At 44.8% G+C, this 17,055-nt stretch overlaps 1 protein-coding gene across 1 annotated transcript in view; it reads left to right on the top strand.

Moving 5' to 3' along the window:
- Nucleotides 1-17,055, top strand: part of LOC135520964 (carboxypeptidase Q-like) — a 67,408-nt gene that overhangs the window by 28,806 nt on the left and 21,547 nt on the right. The window contains exons 5-7 of the mRNA XM_064946848.1: nt 6,373-6,484; nt 8,642-8,733; nt 12,087-12,288. Coding sequence (XP_064802920.1) covers nt 6,373-6,484; nt 8,642-8,733; nt 12,087-12,288 — 406 coding nt within the window. The remainder of the gene's footprint in view (nt 1-6,372; nt 6,485-8,641; nt 8,734-12,086; nt 12,289-17,055) is intronic.

Here is a 17,055-nt window from a genome sequence, read left to right as displayed (position 1 = left end):
TAGTAGTGGTAGTAGTGGCAGTAGTAGTAGCAGCAGTAAGACTAGTGATAGTAGTAGCAGCAGTATAGTAGTGGTAGTAGTGGCAGTAGTAGTAGCAGCAGTAAGACTAGTGATAGTAGTAGCAGCAGTATAGTAGTGGTAGTATTGGCAGTAGTAGTAGCAGCAGTAAGAGTAGTGATAGTAGTGGCAGTAGTAGTAGCAGCAGTATAGTAGTGATAGTATTGGCAGTAGTAGTAGCAGCAGTAATAGTAGTGATAGTAGTGGCAGTAGTAGTAGCAGCAGTATAGTAGCGATAGTAGTGGCAGTAGCAGCGGTATAGTAGCAGCAGTATAGTAGCGGCAGTAGCAGCAGTATAGTAGCGGTAGTAGTGGCAGTATAGTAGTGGTAGTAGCAACAGTGTAGTAGCGGCAGTAGTGGCAGTAGCGGCTGTAGCGGCAGTATAGTAGTGGTAGTAGCGGCTGTAGCGGCAGTATAGTAGTGGCTGTAGTGGCAGTAGTGGCTGTAGTGGCAGTATAGTAGTGGCAGTAGCGGCTGTAGCGGCAGTATAGTAGTGGTAGTAGCGGCTGTAGCGGCAGTATAGTAGTGGTAGTAGCGGTAGTAGTGGCAGTATAGTAGTGGTAGTAGCAGCAGTGTAGTAGCGGCAGTAGTGGCAGTAGCGGCTGTAGCGGCAGTATAGTAGTGGTAGTAGCAGCAGTGTAGTAGTGGCAGTATAGTCGTGGTAGTAGCGGTAGTAGTGGCAGTATAGTAGTAGTAGTAGTAGTAGTAGTAGCAGTGTTGTAGTAGTGGTATTAGTAGCAGTATAGTAGCGGCAGTAGCAACAGTATAGTAGCGATAGTAGTGGCAGTAGCGGCAGTAGCAGCAGTATAGTAGTGGCAGTAGCAGCAGTATAGTAGTGGTAGTAGCAGCAGTATAGTAGCGGCAGTAGCAACAGTATAGTAGCGATAGTAGTGGCAGTAGCGGCAGTAGCAACAGTATAGTAGTGGCAGTAGCAGCAGTATAGTAGTGGTAGTAGCAGCAGTATAGTAGCGGCAGTAGCAACAGTATAGTAGCGATAGTAGTGGCAGTAGCGGCAGTAGCAACAGTATAGTAGTGGTAGTAGCAGCAGTATAGCAGCGGCAGTAGCAACAGTATAGTAGTGGCAGTAGCGGCAGTAGCAACAGTATAGTAGTTGTAGTAGCAGCAGTATAGCAGCGGCAGTAGCAACAGTATAGTAGTGGTAGTAGCAGCAGTATAGCAGCGGCAGTAGCAACATTATAGTAGCGATAGTAGTGGCAGTAGCAGCAGTAGCAGCAGTATAGTAGTGGTAGTAGCAGCAGTATAGTAGCGGCAGTAGCAACAGTATAGTAGCGATAGTAGTGGCAGTAGCAGCAGTATAGTAGTGGTAGTAGCAGCAGTATAGTAGCGGCAGTAGCAACAGTATAGTAGCGATAGTAGTGGCAGTAGCAGCAGTATAGTAGCAGCAGTATAGTAGTGGCAGTAGCAGCAGTATAGTAGCAGCAGTATAGTAGTGGTAGTAGCAGCAGTATAGTAGTGGTAGTAGCAGCAGTATAGTAGCGGCAGTAGCAACAGTATAGTAGCGATAGTAGTGGCAGTAGCGGCAGTAGCAGCGGTATAGTAGCGGCAGTAGCAGCAGTATAGTAGCGGCAGTAGCAGCAGTATAGTAGCGGTAGTAGTGGTAGTAGCAACAGTGTAGTAGCGGCAGTAGCGGCTGTAGCGGAAGTATAGTAGCGGCTGTAGCGGCAGTAGTGGCTGTAGCGGCAGTATAGTAGTGGCAGTAGCGGCTGTAGCGGCAGTATAGTAGTGGTAGTAGCGGCTGTAGTGGCAGTATAGTAGTAGTAGTAGTAGTAGTAGTGGTAGTAGTAGTGGTATTAGTAGCAGCAGTATAGTAGTGGTGGTAGTAGTAGTAGTAGTAGTAGTAGCAGTGTTGTAGTAGTGGTATTAGTAGCAGCAGTATAGTAGTGGTGGTAGTAGTAGTGGCAGTAGTAGTGGCAGTAGTAGTAGTGTTGTAAGAGTAGTGGCGGTAGCAGTAGTAGTAGCAGCAGTATAGTAGTGGTAGTAGCAGCAGTATAGTAGCGGCAGTAGCAACAGTATAGTAGCGATAGTAGCGGCAGTAGCAACAGTATAGTAGTGGCAGTAGCAGCAGTATAGTAGTGGTAGTAGCAGCAGTATAGTAGCTGCAGTAGCAACAGTATAGTAGCGATAGTAGTGGCAGTAGCGGCAGTAGCAACAGTATAGTAGTGGTAGTAGCAGCAGTATAGCAGCGGCAGTAGCAACAGTATAGTAGTGGTAGTAGCAGCAGTATAGCAGCGGCAGTAGCAACAGTATAGTAGCGATAGTAGTGGCAGTAGCGGCAGTAGCAACAGTATAGTAGTTGTAGTAGCAGCAGTATAGCAGCGGCAGTAGCAACAGTATAGTAGTGGTAGTAGCAGCAGTATAGCAGCGGCAGTAGCAACAGTATAGTAGCGATAGTAGTGGCAGTAGCAGCAGTAGCAGCAGTATAGTAGTGGTAGTAGCAGCAGTATAGTAGCGGCAGTAGCAACAGTATAGTAGCGATAGTAGTGGCAGTAGCGGCAGTAGCAGCAGTATAGTAGCAGCAGTATAGTAGTGGCAGTAGCAGCAGTATAGTAGTGGTAGTAGCAGCAGTATAGTAGCGGCAGTAGCAACAGTATAGTAGCGATAGTAGTGGCAGTAGCGGCAGTAGCAGCGGTATAGTAGCGGCAGTACAGCAGTATAGTAGCGGCAGTAGCAGCAGTATAGTAGCGGTAGTAGTGGTAGTAGCAACAGTGTAGTAGCGGCAGTAGCGGCTGTAGCGGAAGTATAGTAGCGGCTGTAGCGGCAGTAGTGGCTGTAGCGGCAGTATAGTAGTGGCAGTAGCGGCTGTAGCGGCAGTATAGTAGTGGTAGTAGCGGCTGTAGTGGCAGTGTAGTAGTAGTAGTAGTAGTAGTAGTAGTGTTAGTAGTAGTAGTAGTAGTGGTATTAGTAGCAGCAGTATAGTAGTGGTGGTAGTAGTAGTAGTAGTAGTAGTAGTAGCAGTGTTGTAGTAGTGGTATTAGTAGCAGCAGTATAGTAGTGGTGGTAGTAGTAGTAGCAGTAGTAGTGGCAGTAGTAGTAGTGTTGTAAGAGTAGTGGCGGTAGCAGTAGTAGTAGCAGCAGTATAGTAGAATTAGTAGTGGCAGCAGTAGTGGTAGTAGCAGCAGTGTAGTAGCAGTGTTGTAGTGGCAGTAGTAGTAGTGGTAGTAGCAGCAGTAGTAGTGGTAGTAGCAGCAGTAATAGTAGCAGTTGTAGTAGCAGCAGTATAGTAGTGATAGTAGTAGCAACAGTATAGTAGTGATAGTAGTGGCAGTAGTAGTAGCAAGAGTAGTAGCGGTAGCAGTAGTAGTATCAGCAGTATAGTAGTGATAGTATTGGCAGTAGTAGTAGCAGCAGTAAGAGTAGTGATAGTAGTGGCAGTAGTAGTAGCAGCAGTAAGAGTAGTGATAGTAGTGGCAGTAGTAGTAGCAGCAGTATAGTAGTGGCAGTAGTAGTAGCAGCAGTATAGTAGTGGCAGTAGTAGTAGCAGCAGTAAGAGTAGTGATAGTAGTGGCAGTAGTAGTAGCAGCAGTAAGAGTAGTGATAGTAGTGGCAGTAGTAGTAGCAGCAGTAAGAGTAGTGATAGTAGTAGCAGTAGTAGTAGCAGCAGTATAGTAGTGGTAGTAGTGGCAGTAGTAGTAGCAGCAGTAAGAGTAGTGATAGTAGTAGCAGTAGTAGTAGCAGCAGTATAGTAGTGGTAGTATTGGCAGTAGTAGTAGCAGCAGTAAGAGTAGTGATAGTAGTGGCAGTAGTAGTAGCATCAGTATAGTAGTGATAGTAGTAGCAGTAGTAGTAGCAGCAGTATAGTAGTGGTAGTAGTGGCAGTAGTAGTAGCAGCAGTAAGAGTAGTGATAGTAGTAGTAGCAGTAGTAGTGGCAGTAGTAGTAGCAGCAGTAAGAGTAGTGATAGTAGTGGCAGTAGTAGTAGCAGCAGTATAGTAGTGGTAGTATTGGCAGTAGTAGTAGTAGCAGTAAGAGTAGTGATAGTAGTGGCAGTAGTAGTAGCAGCAGTATAGTAGTGATAGTATTGGCAGTAGTAGTAGTAGTAGCAGCAGTAAGAGTAGTGATAGTAGTAGCAGTAGTAGTAGCAGCAGTATAGTAGTGGTAGTAGTGGCAGTAGTAGTAGCAGCAGTAAGAGTAGCAGCAGGATGTGAGAACAATAGTGTGTAGTTCATCAAATCTCACAAATGGAGAAGACGATGGGGTAGATATGATTTATCTGACTTATCGTAGATATATTTTAGGCATTTCACTGGGGAAATTCATCAGCTTAGATTTCAAGGCTCTTCTCTTTTTCAATTTGTCAGAGTATGAAAACTATTTTCAAAGGAGAAAGTGTGTTCCATTTTGATTTAGCCTACACTTTAAACCTTGGTGTGTGAAGGTCCTGATACATCAGCTTCCATGATTAGTCTGAAGGGTTTTCTGACGGCATGCGTCTGTTGGCATGGTAACCAAGCCAACTTTGAGGTATTGATAAAAACGAATAAATGTACTTCAAATGTATTTACTCATCATAATTGAGGGGTTTGAGACTCACTCTGCCAGTCCTAGTTTACTCATCATAATTGAGGGGTTTGGGACTCACTCTGCCAGTTCTAGTTTAATCATCATAATTGAGGGGTTTGAGACTCACTCTGCCAGTTCTAGTTTACTCATCATCATCGAGGGGTTTGGGACTCACTCTGCCAGTTCTAGTTTACTCATCATCATCGAGGGGTTTGGGACTCACTCTGCCAGTCCTAGTTTACTCATCATAATTGAGGGGTTTGAGATTCACTCTGCCAGTTCTAGTTTAATCGTCATAATTGAGGGGTTTGAGACTCACTCTGCCAGTCCTAGTTTACTCATCATCATCGAGGGGTTTGGGACTCACTCTGCCAGTCCTAGTTTACTCACACTGTCAGGCCAAGTTTCTTTTGATTGGTATTTAACTCATTCAACTATTTAGTGGCGTAACGATGGGAGCTGTTGAATCATGTCCTATTGGAGGTCAGTCTGGTTATTTTTAGCCACGATCGGTGAGTCTACAGTATATTCCCACCAAAATCCATACCAATGACTTTGCACACTCCTGTATTGTCTCTTGGACAAGAGACTGGTTGAAGACTTGAAGTCCTCTTCATGGAAGAAGGGGATATTTTTAACACATGGCACACACTGAGTGATGGGGGGTAGTTTGGTTTATTTTCAGCGTCTACACAAAGGCTCCTCACCCCCTTCGGCCCCCTCCCTCTCTGTATGGCACACTCCCATGTCTACTGACAACATCTGGAAAAGTTTGTTCTCAAACTTAGTTTTCCTTCTGACCATTGTGAAGTGAATACATTTTTTTCATCAGACTTTTTAGTTTCTTTCTATTGATGTTGTGAACACCTATTGATGTTCTCCTTAGACATTTGACTACATTTCACTACACCCGCAATAACATCTGCTAAATGTGTATGTGACCAATAACATTTGATTTGATATCCCATAAAGCTCTGGGGAAATGGAGTGCACTAGATACTGTAGGGAATAGGGTATCATTTGGGATGCACACTGAGTAGGATGCTGACTGTTGACCCCTATGCAGCTACACTACATTGTAGTCCCAGAGAGCCACAGGTGAAATATTTCATTCTTTAGCTTGGAATGTCCGGTTCACCATTCTTCCTTTGAAACCAAACCTGTGGCCTATAATGCCTGTACTGCTCTCCAGTATGTAAGGTATTACAGAGCCCAGATCTGCTAGCCCTCATTCAGGTGGTACTACGGTGTGTTTTGTTTTAACACCTTTGGCATCCTCCTGACGTTTTATCATTAGTAGGATCCTGCTGGTTGTTGACCCCTCGGTAGCTATTGGCTACAGACATTGTTGTCCAAGAGAACCAGGAGTGAAACCTGGACTTTCCGGTTCACCATTCTTGCTTTGAAACCAAACCTCTGTCTGACCTACACTATAATGAATGGTTGTATTGATCATCCATGCGATTCGATACTGTGATTTTGTTGTGATTCGATGTTCCAGATATATTGCTCACCATACTGTATGTCTGCTGCATAGAGACAAGAGAGAGCCATGAGAAAATACATTTGATCAGAAAATAAAATATCTGAAAACAAATTGGCTCCCTAGTTTAAAAAGAAGATGGAGAACAAGCTATAAAGGAAAAATGAGCTTTTGGTGCAGGTACTGCCAACTAGAGCAAAAATAATATTGTCGATACGATATAGCATAAAAAATAATATGCCGATATGTAACTATCGATTTTGTATTCCCCCCATCACTAATCCTAGGTATGCTGTCTGTCCCCCCCTTCAGGTGGTGCTGCTCAGTGGTCATCTGGACAGCTGGGATGTGGGCCAGGGGGCCATGGATGATGGTGGTGGAGCGCTCATCTCCTGGGAGGCCTTGTCTCTGCTTAAAGACCTGGGTAAGAACCCGGGAGGCCCTGTCTCTGCTTAAAGACCTGGGTAAGAACCTGGGAGGCCCTTTCTCTGCTTAAAGACCTGGGTCAGAACCTGGGAGGCCCTGTATCTGCTTAAAGACCTGGGTAAGAACCTGGGAGGCCCTCTCTCTGCTTAAAGACCTGGGTAAGAACCTGGGAGGCCCTCTCTCTGCTTAAAGACCTGGGTAAGAACCTGGGAGGCCCTTTCTCTGCTTAAAGACCTGGGTAAGAACCTGGGAGTCCCTGTATCTGCTTAAAGACCTGGGTAAGAACCTGGGAGGCCCTCTCTCTGCTTAAAGACCTGGGTAAGAACCTGGGAGGCCCTCTCTCTGCTTAAAGACCTGGGTAAGAACCTGGGAGGCCCTCTCTCTGCTTAAAGACCTGGGTCAGAACCTGGGAGGCCCTGTATCTACTTAAAGACCTGGGTAAGAACCTGGGAGGCCCTTTCTCTGCTTAAAGACCTGGGTAAGAACCTGGGAGTCCCTGTATCTGCTTAAAGACCTGGGTAAGAACCTGGGAGGCCCTCTCTGCTTAAAGACCTGGGTCAGAACCTGGGAGTCCCTGTCTCTGCTTAATGACCTGGGTCAGAACCAGAAACTGGGTGTCCCTGTCTCTGCTTAAAGACCTGGGTCAGAACCAGAACATGGGAGGCCCTGTCTCTGCTTAGGACTAGGTCAGAACCTGGGAGTCCCTGTCTCTGTCTAAAGATCTGGGTCAGAACCTGGGAGTCTCTGCTTAAAGACCTGGGTAAGAACCAGAACCTGGGAGGTCCTACTGTTCCCTACTTATACTGAACTACGTTTGACCAGGGCCCCTAGTCAAAACCAGTCCACTATTTTTATTTATTTCACCTTTATTTAACCAGGTAGGCAAGTTGAGAACAAGTTTTCATTTACAATTGAGACCTGGCATTTGTATAGGAAACAGGGTGCCATTTAGGATCTAGACTATGTATCTGGAACATAATCCACTATCTCTGAAGCTCTTATTGACATGAGCCTCAAAATAAGATTTGTGTTTTGTATCGAGTCTATTGGCATCTTTTGAAGTTGTTTTGTGATCAGGGGCCTTATGTATCAAGCGTCTCAGAGTAGGAGTGCTGATTTACGATCAATCAGTTTAGCCTTTTACTTCACTATGAATAGGATAACATGGACAGGAGAGACCTGGTCCTAGATCAGCACTCTTGGTGACGTACACTTGAAAATGCATTTAAACTGCTGTTTGCTGACTCATATAGCAATTAGCATGGCTTACTTCATTGTTTTTCTGGTCATTGTTCACTTAATAAAGTATGACCTTTTCCACATGAAGTGTAATTAGACACGTAAAGTAGACCACCGAGCTTTTTGTGCTCTCTGACTGAAAGCCTTAACGTTGACTTGAGAGAATCTTTCCTTTTCCCACTAATGTTGCAATGGAAAGTATGTCATTCCCATTGAATACGTGAAGCCATTTTAATGTCTGGACAATAATAACCAGTCGCTGCTTTATTGTTCATTCTTGCGGCTGGATGGATGCATAGTAAAGTACTTGGCTGGAAAATGCTCAGCTTTGCCCACTATTAAAGAAGAGGACCTATCATCAATGAAACTTTTTGTCAAGATGAAGCCACGGAGCAATAATTGGTCCCTTGGGCTTTGTTCATCTACGTCCCAAATGGCACCCTATTCCCTATATAGTGCAGTACTGTTCACCAGGGCCCAACAGTAGTGCACTACATAGAGAATAGGTTGCCATTTGGGACACAACCCTAGACATGGCACTGATGTCAGATGAGGGTGTAGGCTACAGAGTTATATTAGAGAACCTCTGGGAAGGGAGTGGCCTGCTGTCCTTTGTAGCCCACATAAAGTAGTAGCCTCGGGGGGGGGGTCACTTCTAGAATAACACACAGGCTGAAACCCAAATCAGATAAGTTGTCTCTGGAATCCTCTCTGTGAATGGGGCTCATCATTGCAGTGAATGTAGGAAATATTGACTAGGGTCTGGTGAATAGGAATGTTCTGCTGAATATGTGGAATATTAAACAGCCCAAGGGTTGGTGAGGAATAGGGAATCCACTTGTTGTAAAGCTCTTTCTGTATTGCTGCTTTGTGGAAATGGTTGTGGCCCATGTATGAATTGTGATTGTGTGTCCAGGTCTGCGCCCCAGAAGAACCCTCCGGACAGTGCTGTGGTCTGCAGAGGAGCAGGGAGGGGTTGGAGCGCAACAGTACTTCCAGCTTCACAAGGTACCTTTCTACCATGGTGCATCTTGTTGGCTTTTTACTGTCCATTTAACTTGTACACCCTCACCATTATCCTCCTGTCATACAGTACATCCTATAGCCCTCAAACTCAACTCTGGACCTGGAAGCCAGTTCCACTGCTTTGTTTCATTGTTCCCCTCTAATCAGGGACTGATTTAGACCTGGGACTCCAGGTGGGTGATTACCCTCTAATCAGGGACGGATTTAGACCTGCAAATGAGCAGGCTGCGGACCTCGTAGGGTCAGAGTTGACTAGAAATGTCCTATAAGCTCCTTTTTTGGCTAGATTTAAGACTTCTGTTCTCTCAGCTTTAGATTCTTACACACACACACACACACTTAGGGCTCCACTGGGTAGAGGATGTCATACAAACCATTGAAACAGCACAACTATTATGTGGTCGTTCTTACATTTTGAATCGTTGACCCCATTCTCCTTCAGATTGTGTGCGTACCGGTAATAGTGTTTTATTATCAATAGCTGATGGCTTTTCATCTACATCAGCTTGTTCTTTGCCAGTCAACATGTGGTAGAAACTGGCTTCATTCGGAGCGGTACACAGAAATGTAAACTGTTGTCAGATCTACTGTAGGAGAGCCACTGGGATGTAGGGCACTGCACATTGTTTAAGTCAGAATGGAGCCGAGACCACACTGTAACTGAGTACCAGCATTCTGGGAGCGTGGTGGTTTTTGTGCATTCTAATGTGAACGGAATCAGAATGGCCAAGGGTTAGAGGGGAACAGAGGGTTCACATCCTGACTCTGACCAGAGACCCACCTTCTCCCTGGCCTGCACTGGTTCCAACTGCATACTATGGATTTCCTCAGATTTCTCCGAAAAGCTTCAGTATACAACACTAAATGTCCACTACACTACTTCAGTGGTATTCAATCTTTTTCAGCAGGGACCCCATTTTTTTCCCTAGAATTTTTGGGGAACCCTTTTTTTTCGCTCTAATTTCTCATGACCCCACCCCAAAAATTATGACAAAACTTTAAAAATTGGTACGTTTCGATTCTTACATCAACAAATAACCTTCAATTCATTACACTTTATCTCTTATCAAAATGAAAAGAAACCAATAAATACATTTATTTACTCAATAACATTTTATTTTCCTAATTATCTTTCTCAAAAATGTTTGTATATTGTCCCCTACAATAATACCACTGTCTTAGATCCAGTCCAGCTGCCCCTGCATTCAGACGTTTGCAGCAAACGTTCCCGTCATGTTTATCAAAGAGGAATCTGCATTGACCATCATGGAGTTGATGTTTCTATTCCACTTTGTGGGACATTCTATGGTCTCTCCCTTGCAGAAGCGTATTTGTCCGCTAGTGTCTGAATGAGGGGTGATGGTCCAGTCTTTTCCCCCTACTTCTCTCACATCCTGGTCAAACTTTTTAGCTCGAATGCTGGCCAAATATATCAACAGCCAGGAGAGATGAATGTACAAATGTATTTCTCTGTGTGTTGGGTGTGTGGTGTGCGTTCTGGCACAAAATGGTTGTCGTGCATCACCCAACAGTGCTACACGTTTATGGTTGAAGAGGGGAGTTTCCCACCTTACTATATAAACTGCTCAGAAAAATAAAGGGAACACTTAAACAACACAATGTAACTCCAAGTCAATCACACTTCTGTGAAATCAAACTGTCCACTTAAGAAGCAACACTGATTGACAATACATTTCACATGCTGTTTTGCAAATGGAATAGACAACAGGTGGAAATTATAGGCAATTAGCAAGACACCCCCAATAAAGGAGTGGTTCTGCAGGTGGGGACCACAGACCACTTCTCAGTTCCTATGCTTCCTGGCTGATGTTTTGGTCACTTTTGAATGCTGGCAGTGCTTTCACTCTAGTGGTAGCATGAGACGGAGTCTACAACCCACACAAGTGGCTCAGGTAGTGCAGCTCATCCAGGATGGCACATCAATGCGAGATATGTGGTAAGAAGGTTTGCTGTGTCTGTCAGCGTAGTGTCCAGAGCATGGAGGCGCTACCAGGAGACATGCCAGTACATCAGGAGATGTGGAGGAGGCCGTAGGAGGGCAACAACCCAGCAGCTGGACCGCTACCTCCGCCTTTGTGCAAGGAGGAGCAGGAGGAGCACTGCCAGAGCCCTGCAAAATGACCTCCAGCAGGCCACAAATGTGCATGTGTCTGCTCAAACGGTCAGAAACAGACTAAATGAGGGTGGTATGAGGGCCCGACAGGTGGTGGTTGTGCTTACAGCTCAACACCGTGCAGGACGTTTGGCATTTGCCAGAGAACACCAAGATTGGCAAATTCGCCACTGGCGCCCTGTGCTCTTCACAGATGAAAGCAGGTTCACACTGAGCACATGTGACAGACGTGACAGAGTCTGGAGACGCCGTGGAGAACGTTCTGCTGCCTGCAACATCCTCCAGCATGACCGGTTTGGCGGTGGGTCAGTCGTGGTGTGGGGTGGCATTTCTTTGGGGGGCCGCACAGCCCTCCATGTGCTTGCCAGAGGTAGCCTGACTGTCATTAGGTACCGAGATGAGATCCTCAGACCCCTTGTGAGACCTTATGCTGGTGCTGTTGGCCCTGTGTTCCTCCTACTGCAAGACAATGCTTGACCTCATGTGGCTGTAGTGGGTCAGCAGTTCCTGCAAGAGGAAGGCATTGATGCTATGGACTGGCCCGCCCGTTCCCCAGACCTGAATCCAATTGAGCACATCTGGGACATCATGTCTCGCTCCATCCACCAATGCCACGTTGCACCACAGACTGTCCAGGAGTTGGCGGATGCTTTAGTCCAGGTCTCGGAGGAGATCCCTCAGGAGACCATCCGCCACCTTATCAGGAGCATGCCCAGGCGTTGTAGGGTGGTCATACAGGCACGTGGAGGCCACACACACTGCTTAGCCTCATTTTGACTTGTTTTAAGGACATTACATCAAAGTTGGATCAGCCTGTAGTGTGGTTTTCCACTTTAATTTTGAGTGTGAATCCAAATCCAGACCTCCTTGGGTTGATAAATTTGATTTCCATTTATATTTTTTGTGTGATTTTGTTGTCAGCACATTCAACTATGTAAAGAAAAAAACTATTTAATAAGATTATTTCATTCATTCAGATATAGGATGTGTTATTTTAGTGTTCCCTTTTATTTTTTTGAGCAGTGTATTTGTATTTATTATGGATCCCCATTAGTTCCTACCAAGGCAACAGCTATTCTTCCTGGGGTCCAGTAAAATTATAGAAGTTATACAATATAAAGCGCTTTCAGCACTGGAAAAGCACAATATAAATCCAATCAATGATTATTTACGATTCTATACCTATTCTGCTGTCCCCCAGGTGAACATCTCTAACTTTAACCTAGTGATGGAGTCTGACCAGGGTACCTTCACCCCCCTGGGGCTGCAGTTCACAGGCTCAGTCCAGGCCCGGGCTGTCATGGCTGAGGTGATGAAGCTACTGAAGCCCATCAACACCACCACCCTGGAGGAACACGGAGAGGGAATTGATATAGAGATGTGGATGGATGCCGGCGTGCCAGGTGTGTAGACTCTCTTCTGTTGTCTGTCTGTCTGAGTCAGTAGGAGCCAGGTGTGTAGACTCTCTTCTGTTGGCTGTCTGAGTCAGTAGGAGCCAGGTGTGTAGACTACCTTCTATTGTCTGTCTGAGTCAGTAGGAGTCAGGTGTGTAGACTACCTTCTATTGTCTGCCTGTCTGAGTCAGTAGGAGCCAGGTGTGTAGACTACCTTCTATTGTCTGCCTGTCTGAGTCCGTAGGAGCCAGGTGTGTAGACTACCTTCTATTGTCTGTCTGAGTCAGTAGGAGCCAGGTGTGTAGACTACCTTCTGTTGGCTGTCTGAGTCAGTAGGAGCCAGGTGTGTAGACTACCTTCTATTGTCTGTCTGAGTCAGTAGGAGCCAGGTGTGTAGACTACCTTCTATTGTCTGCCTGTCTGAGTCGGTAGGAGCCAGGTGTGTAGACTACCTTCTATTGTCTGCCTGTCTGAGTCAGTAGGAGCCAGGTGTGTGGACTACCTTCTATTGTCTGTCTGAGTCAGTAGGAGCCAGGTGTGTAGACTACCTTCTATTGTCTGTCTAAGTCAGTAGAAGCCAGGTGTGTAGACTACCTTCTATTGTCTGTCTGAGTCAGTAGGAGCCAGGTGTGTAGACTACCTTCTATTGTCTGCCTGTCTGAGTCAGTAGGAGCCAGGTGTGTAGACTACCTTCTATTGTCTGTCTGAGTCGGTAGGAGCCAGGTGTGTAGACTACCTTCTATTGTCTGTCTGAGTAGGTAGGATCCAGGTGTGTAGACTACCTTCTATTGTCTGTATGAGTCAGTAGGAGCCAGGTGTGTAGACTACCTTCTATTGTCTGTCTGAGTCAGTAGGAGCCAGGTGTGTAGACTACCTTCTATTGTCTGTCTGAGTCAGTAGGAGCCAGGTGTGTAGACTACCTTCTATTGTCTGTCTGAGTCAGTATGAGCCAGGTGTGTAGACTACCTTCTATTGTCTGTCTGAGTCGGTAGGATCCAGGTGTGTAGACTACCTTCTATTGTCTGTCTGAGTCAGTAGGAGCCAGGTGTGTAGACTACCTTCTATTGTCTGTATGAGTCAGTAGGAGCCAGGTGTGTAGACTACCTTCTATTGTCTGCCTGTCTGAGTCAGTAGGAGCCATGTGTGTAGACTACCTTCTATTGTCTGTATGAGTCAGTAGGAGCCAGGTGTGTAGACTACCTTCTATTGTCTGTCTGAGTCAGTAGGAGCCAGGTGTGTAGACTACCTTCTATTGTCTGTCTGAGTCGGTAGGAGCCAGGTGTGTAGACTACCTTCTATTGTCTGTCTGAGTAGGTAGGATCCAGGTGTGTAGACTACCTTCTATTGTCTGTATGAGTCAGTAGGAGCCAGGTGTGTAGACTACCTTCTATTGTCTGTCTGAGTCAGTAGGAGCCAGGTGTGTAGACTACCTTCTATTGTCTGTCTGAGTCAGTAGGAGCCAGGTGTGTAGACTACCTTCTATTGTCTGTATGAGTCAGTAGGAGCCAGGTGTGTAGACTACCTTCTATTGTCTGTCTGAGTCAGTAGGAGCCAGGTGTGTAGACTACCTTCTATTGTCTGTCTGAGTCGGTAGGAGCCAGGTGTGTAGACTACCTTCTATTGTCTGTCTGAGTAGGTAGGATCCAGGTGTGTAGACTACCTTCTATTGTCTGTATGAGTCAGTAGGAGCCAGGTGTGTAGACTACCTTCTATTGTCTGTATGAGTCAGTAGGAGCCAGGTGTGTAGACTACCTTCTATTGTCTGCCTGTCTGAGTCAGTAGGAGCCATGTGTGTAGACTACCTTCTATTGTCTGTATGAGTCAGTAGGAGCCAGGTGTGTAGACTACCTTCTATTGTCTGTCTGAGTCAGTAGGAGCCAGGTGTGTAGACTACCTTCTATTGTCTGTCTGAGTCAGTAGGAGCCAGGTGTGTAGACTACCTTCTATTGTCTGTCTGAGTCAGTAGGAGCCAGGTCTGTAGACTACCTTCTATTGTCTGTCTGAGTCAGTAGGAGCCAGGTGTGTAGACTACCTTCTATTGTCTGTCTGAGTCAGTAGGAGCCAGGTCTGTAGACTACCTTCTATTGTCTGTCTGAGTCAGTAGGAGCCAGGTGTGTAGACTACCTTCTATTGTCTGTCTGAGAGATATGCTGGGGAGGCTTCCTCGTAGTCTATTTGACTCTTGTTCAACCTGTGTCTCTTTGACCTTTGTCAAATTAACAAGCCATGTACCCCTTCTGCAGAAGTGCTTTTTACCTTTTAAAGAGGAAGTAGCACTTTATTTCTAGACCAATTGAAGATTCAGTTCCACATTGTCTCTGTGGTCATTTTTGAGGAATTTATCAGTTTCTCAAATAACATGTATGTAGAAGTGAAATATGCCCTGTACTCCGATTTAAAAAGAACTAGCGTTGTTACAGTATATAGGCAACCAAATCATTTGGTCTGACAGGGAAGAGGAAGTGTATTATGAAACACATCCCCAGTAAATGTATTTGTTGTGCTGATATTTGCTGACAGCAGAAACTTGTCTGTAGACTAAATAAAGAGAGAGAGACTCTCTCAGCCTACCAGCATGTGTTAACTCTAACCTACTTCATTAACATGGGTGTCATCCAACACAGTTGTTTTGGGATCCCTTAACGCTGAGGTGGAGATGAACAATGAAGCACATTAGGAACTGGGAGAGGATGTTTTAGAACTCATAAAGTGTCTCAGAGTAGGCTAGATGTGCTGATCTAGGATCAGGTCCCTCCCCGTCCCATCCATATAATCGTATTCATTATGATCGAAAAGACAAAACTGATTCTAGATCAGCACTCCTACCGTACGCTGAGACGCTTAATGACCACAGGCCCAGACCTCTACAGTAGTCTAATGTTGATGAGCCCACGTCTCCCTCCATCAGTCCAGCTAACAGACGAGTCTTTGACTGTCCTCAGCCATACTCAGACACAGTGTAACCACACCTGTAAAAAGACTTGTTATAACAGATCAGCCTTCTACTGTAAAGGAACTGTTTCAGGAATGACATCACCTTATCTCAGTGGAAAAGTAACTATTCTGGGTGGATGAATGGTGTAACCAAGAGAGGGGCTGTTCACTGTGAGGGTTCAAAAAGCCACAATGTTAAACAAATGAATCACCGGAACAGCTGTCCAAACACCTCACTCTCATTTCACAAAATGGCAAAAAGTCTGTCATTGTCCCAAATGGCACCCTATTCCCCATATAGTGCACTACTTTTGAACAGGATACATAGGTCTCTGGTCAAAAGTAGTACACTATGTAGGGAATAGGGTGCCATTTGGGATTCAGCCTAAATGTAATGCCGCTCCATCCAATGACCTTTCACTACACACATTCCTTCCTTTTTCCAGAGTAAAAATGTTGTTACTTTTTCTCTCTGTTACAGTGGATTTGGGAACATGGTTGAGACTACAGTTGCTTCCCACATCAGTACCACCAGTCTCTCTCCTAGCTTTGTCTCCCTATTTCACTTCTGAATTGTCCTTACAAATCAACATAAAGGGGAAAGGACATAAGTCTCTCTGTCAGGAAGAATACAAGACAGAAAGCTAGATGTTTAACAGGACATTAGTCTCTCTCTGTCAGGAAGAATACAGGACAGAAAGCTAGATGTTTAACAGTCTCTATATCAGGTAGAATACAGGACAGAAAGCTAGATGTTTAACAGGACATTAGTCTCTCTCTGTCAGGTAGAATACAAGACAGAAAGCTAGATGTTTAACAGGACATTAGTCTCTCTGTCAGGTAGAATACAAGACAGAAAGCTAGATGTTTAACAGTCTCTATATCAGGTAGAATACAGGACAGAAAGCTAGATGTTTAACAGGACATTAGTCTCTCTCTGTCAGGTAGAATACAAGACAGAAAGCTAGATGTTTAACAGTCTCTATATCAGGTAGAATACAGGACAGAAAGCTAGATGTTTAACAGGACATTAGTCTCTCTCTGTCAGGTAGAATACAAGACAGAAAGCTAGATGTTTAACAGTCTCTATATCAGGTAGAATACAAGACAGAAAGCTAGATGTTTAACAGTCTCTCTATCAGGTAGAATACAGGACAGAAAGCTAGATGTTTAACAGGACATTAGTCTCTCTATCAGGTAGAATACAAGACAGAAAGCTAGATGTTTAACAGTCTCTCTATCAGGTAGAATACAAGACAGAAAGCTAGATGTTTAACAGGACATTAGTCTCTCTATCAGGGCGAATACAAGACAGAAAGCTAGATGTTTAACAGTCTCTCTATCAGGTAGAATACAAGACAGAAAGCTAGATGTTTAACAGGACATTAGTCTCTCTGTCAGGTAGAATACAAGACAGAAAGCTAGATGTTTAACAGTCTCTCTATCAGGTAGAATACAGGACAGAAAGCTAGATGTTTAACAGGACATTAGTCTCTCTCTATCAGGTAGAATACAAGACAGAAAGCTAGATGTTTAACAGTCTCTATATCAGGTAGAATACAAGACAGAAAGCTAGATGTTTAACAGGACATTAGTCTCTCTCTATCAGGTAGAATACAAGACAGAAAGCTAGATGTTTAACAGTCTCTCTATCAGGTAGAATACAAGACAGAAAGCTAGATGTTTAACAGGACATTAGTCTCTCTCTATCAGGAAGAATACAAGACAGAAAGCTAGATGTTTAACAGTCTCTATCAGGAAGAATACAAGACAGAAAGCTAGATGTTTAACAGTCTCTCTATCAGGTAGAATACAAGACAGAAAGCTAGATGTTTAACAGGA

This window comes from Oncorhynchus masou, chromosome 29 (genome assembly GCF_036934945.1).
Source record: "Oncorhynchus masou masou isolate Uvic2021 chromosome 29, UVic_Omas_1.1, whole genome shotgun sequence".
NCBI classification, from domain to species: domain Eukaryota; kingdom Metazoa; phylum Chordata; class Actinopteri; order Salmoniformes; family Salmonidae; genus Oncorhynchus; species Oncorhynchus masou.
Note: the sequence above shows the minus strand (reverse complement) of the source record. Positions and strands in the feature narration are given on the sequence as shown.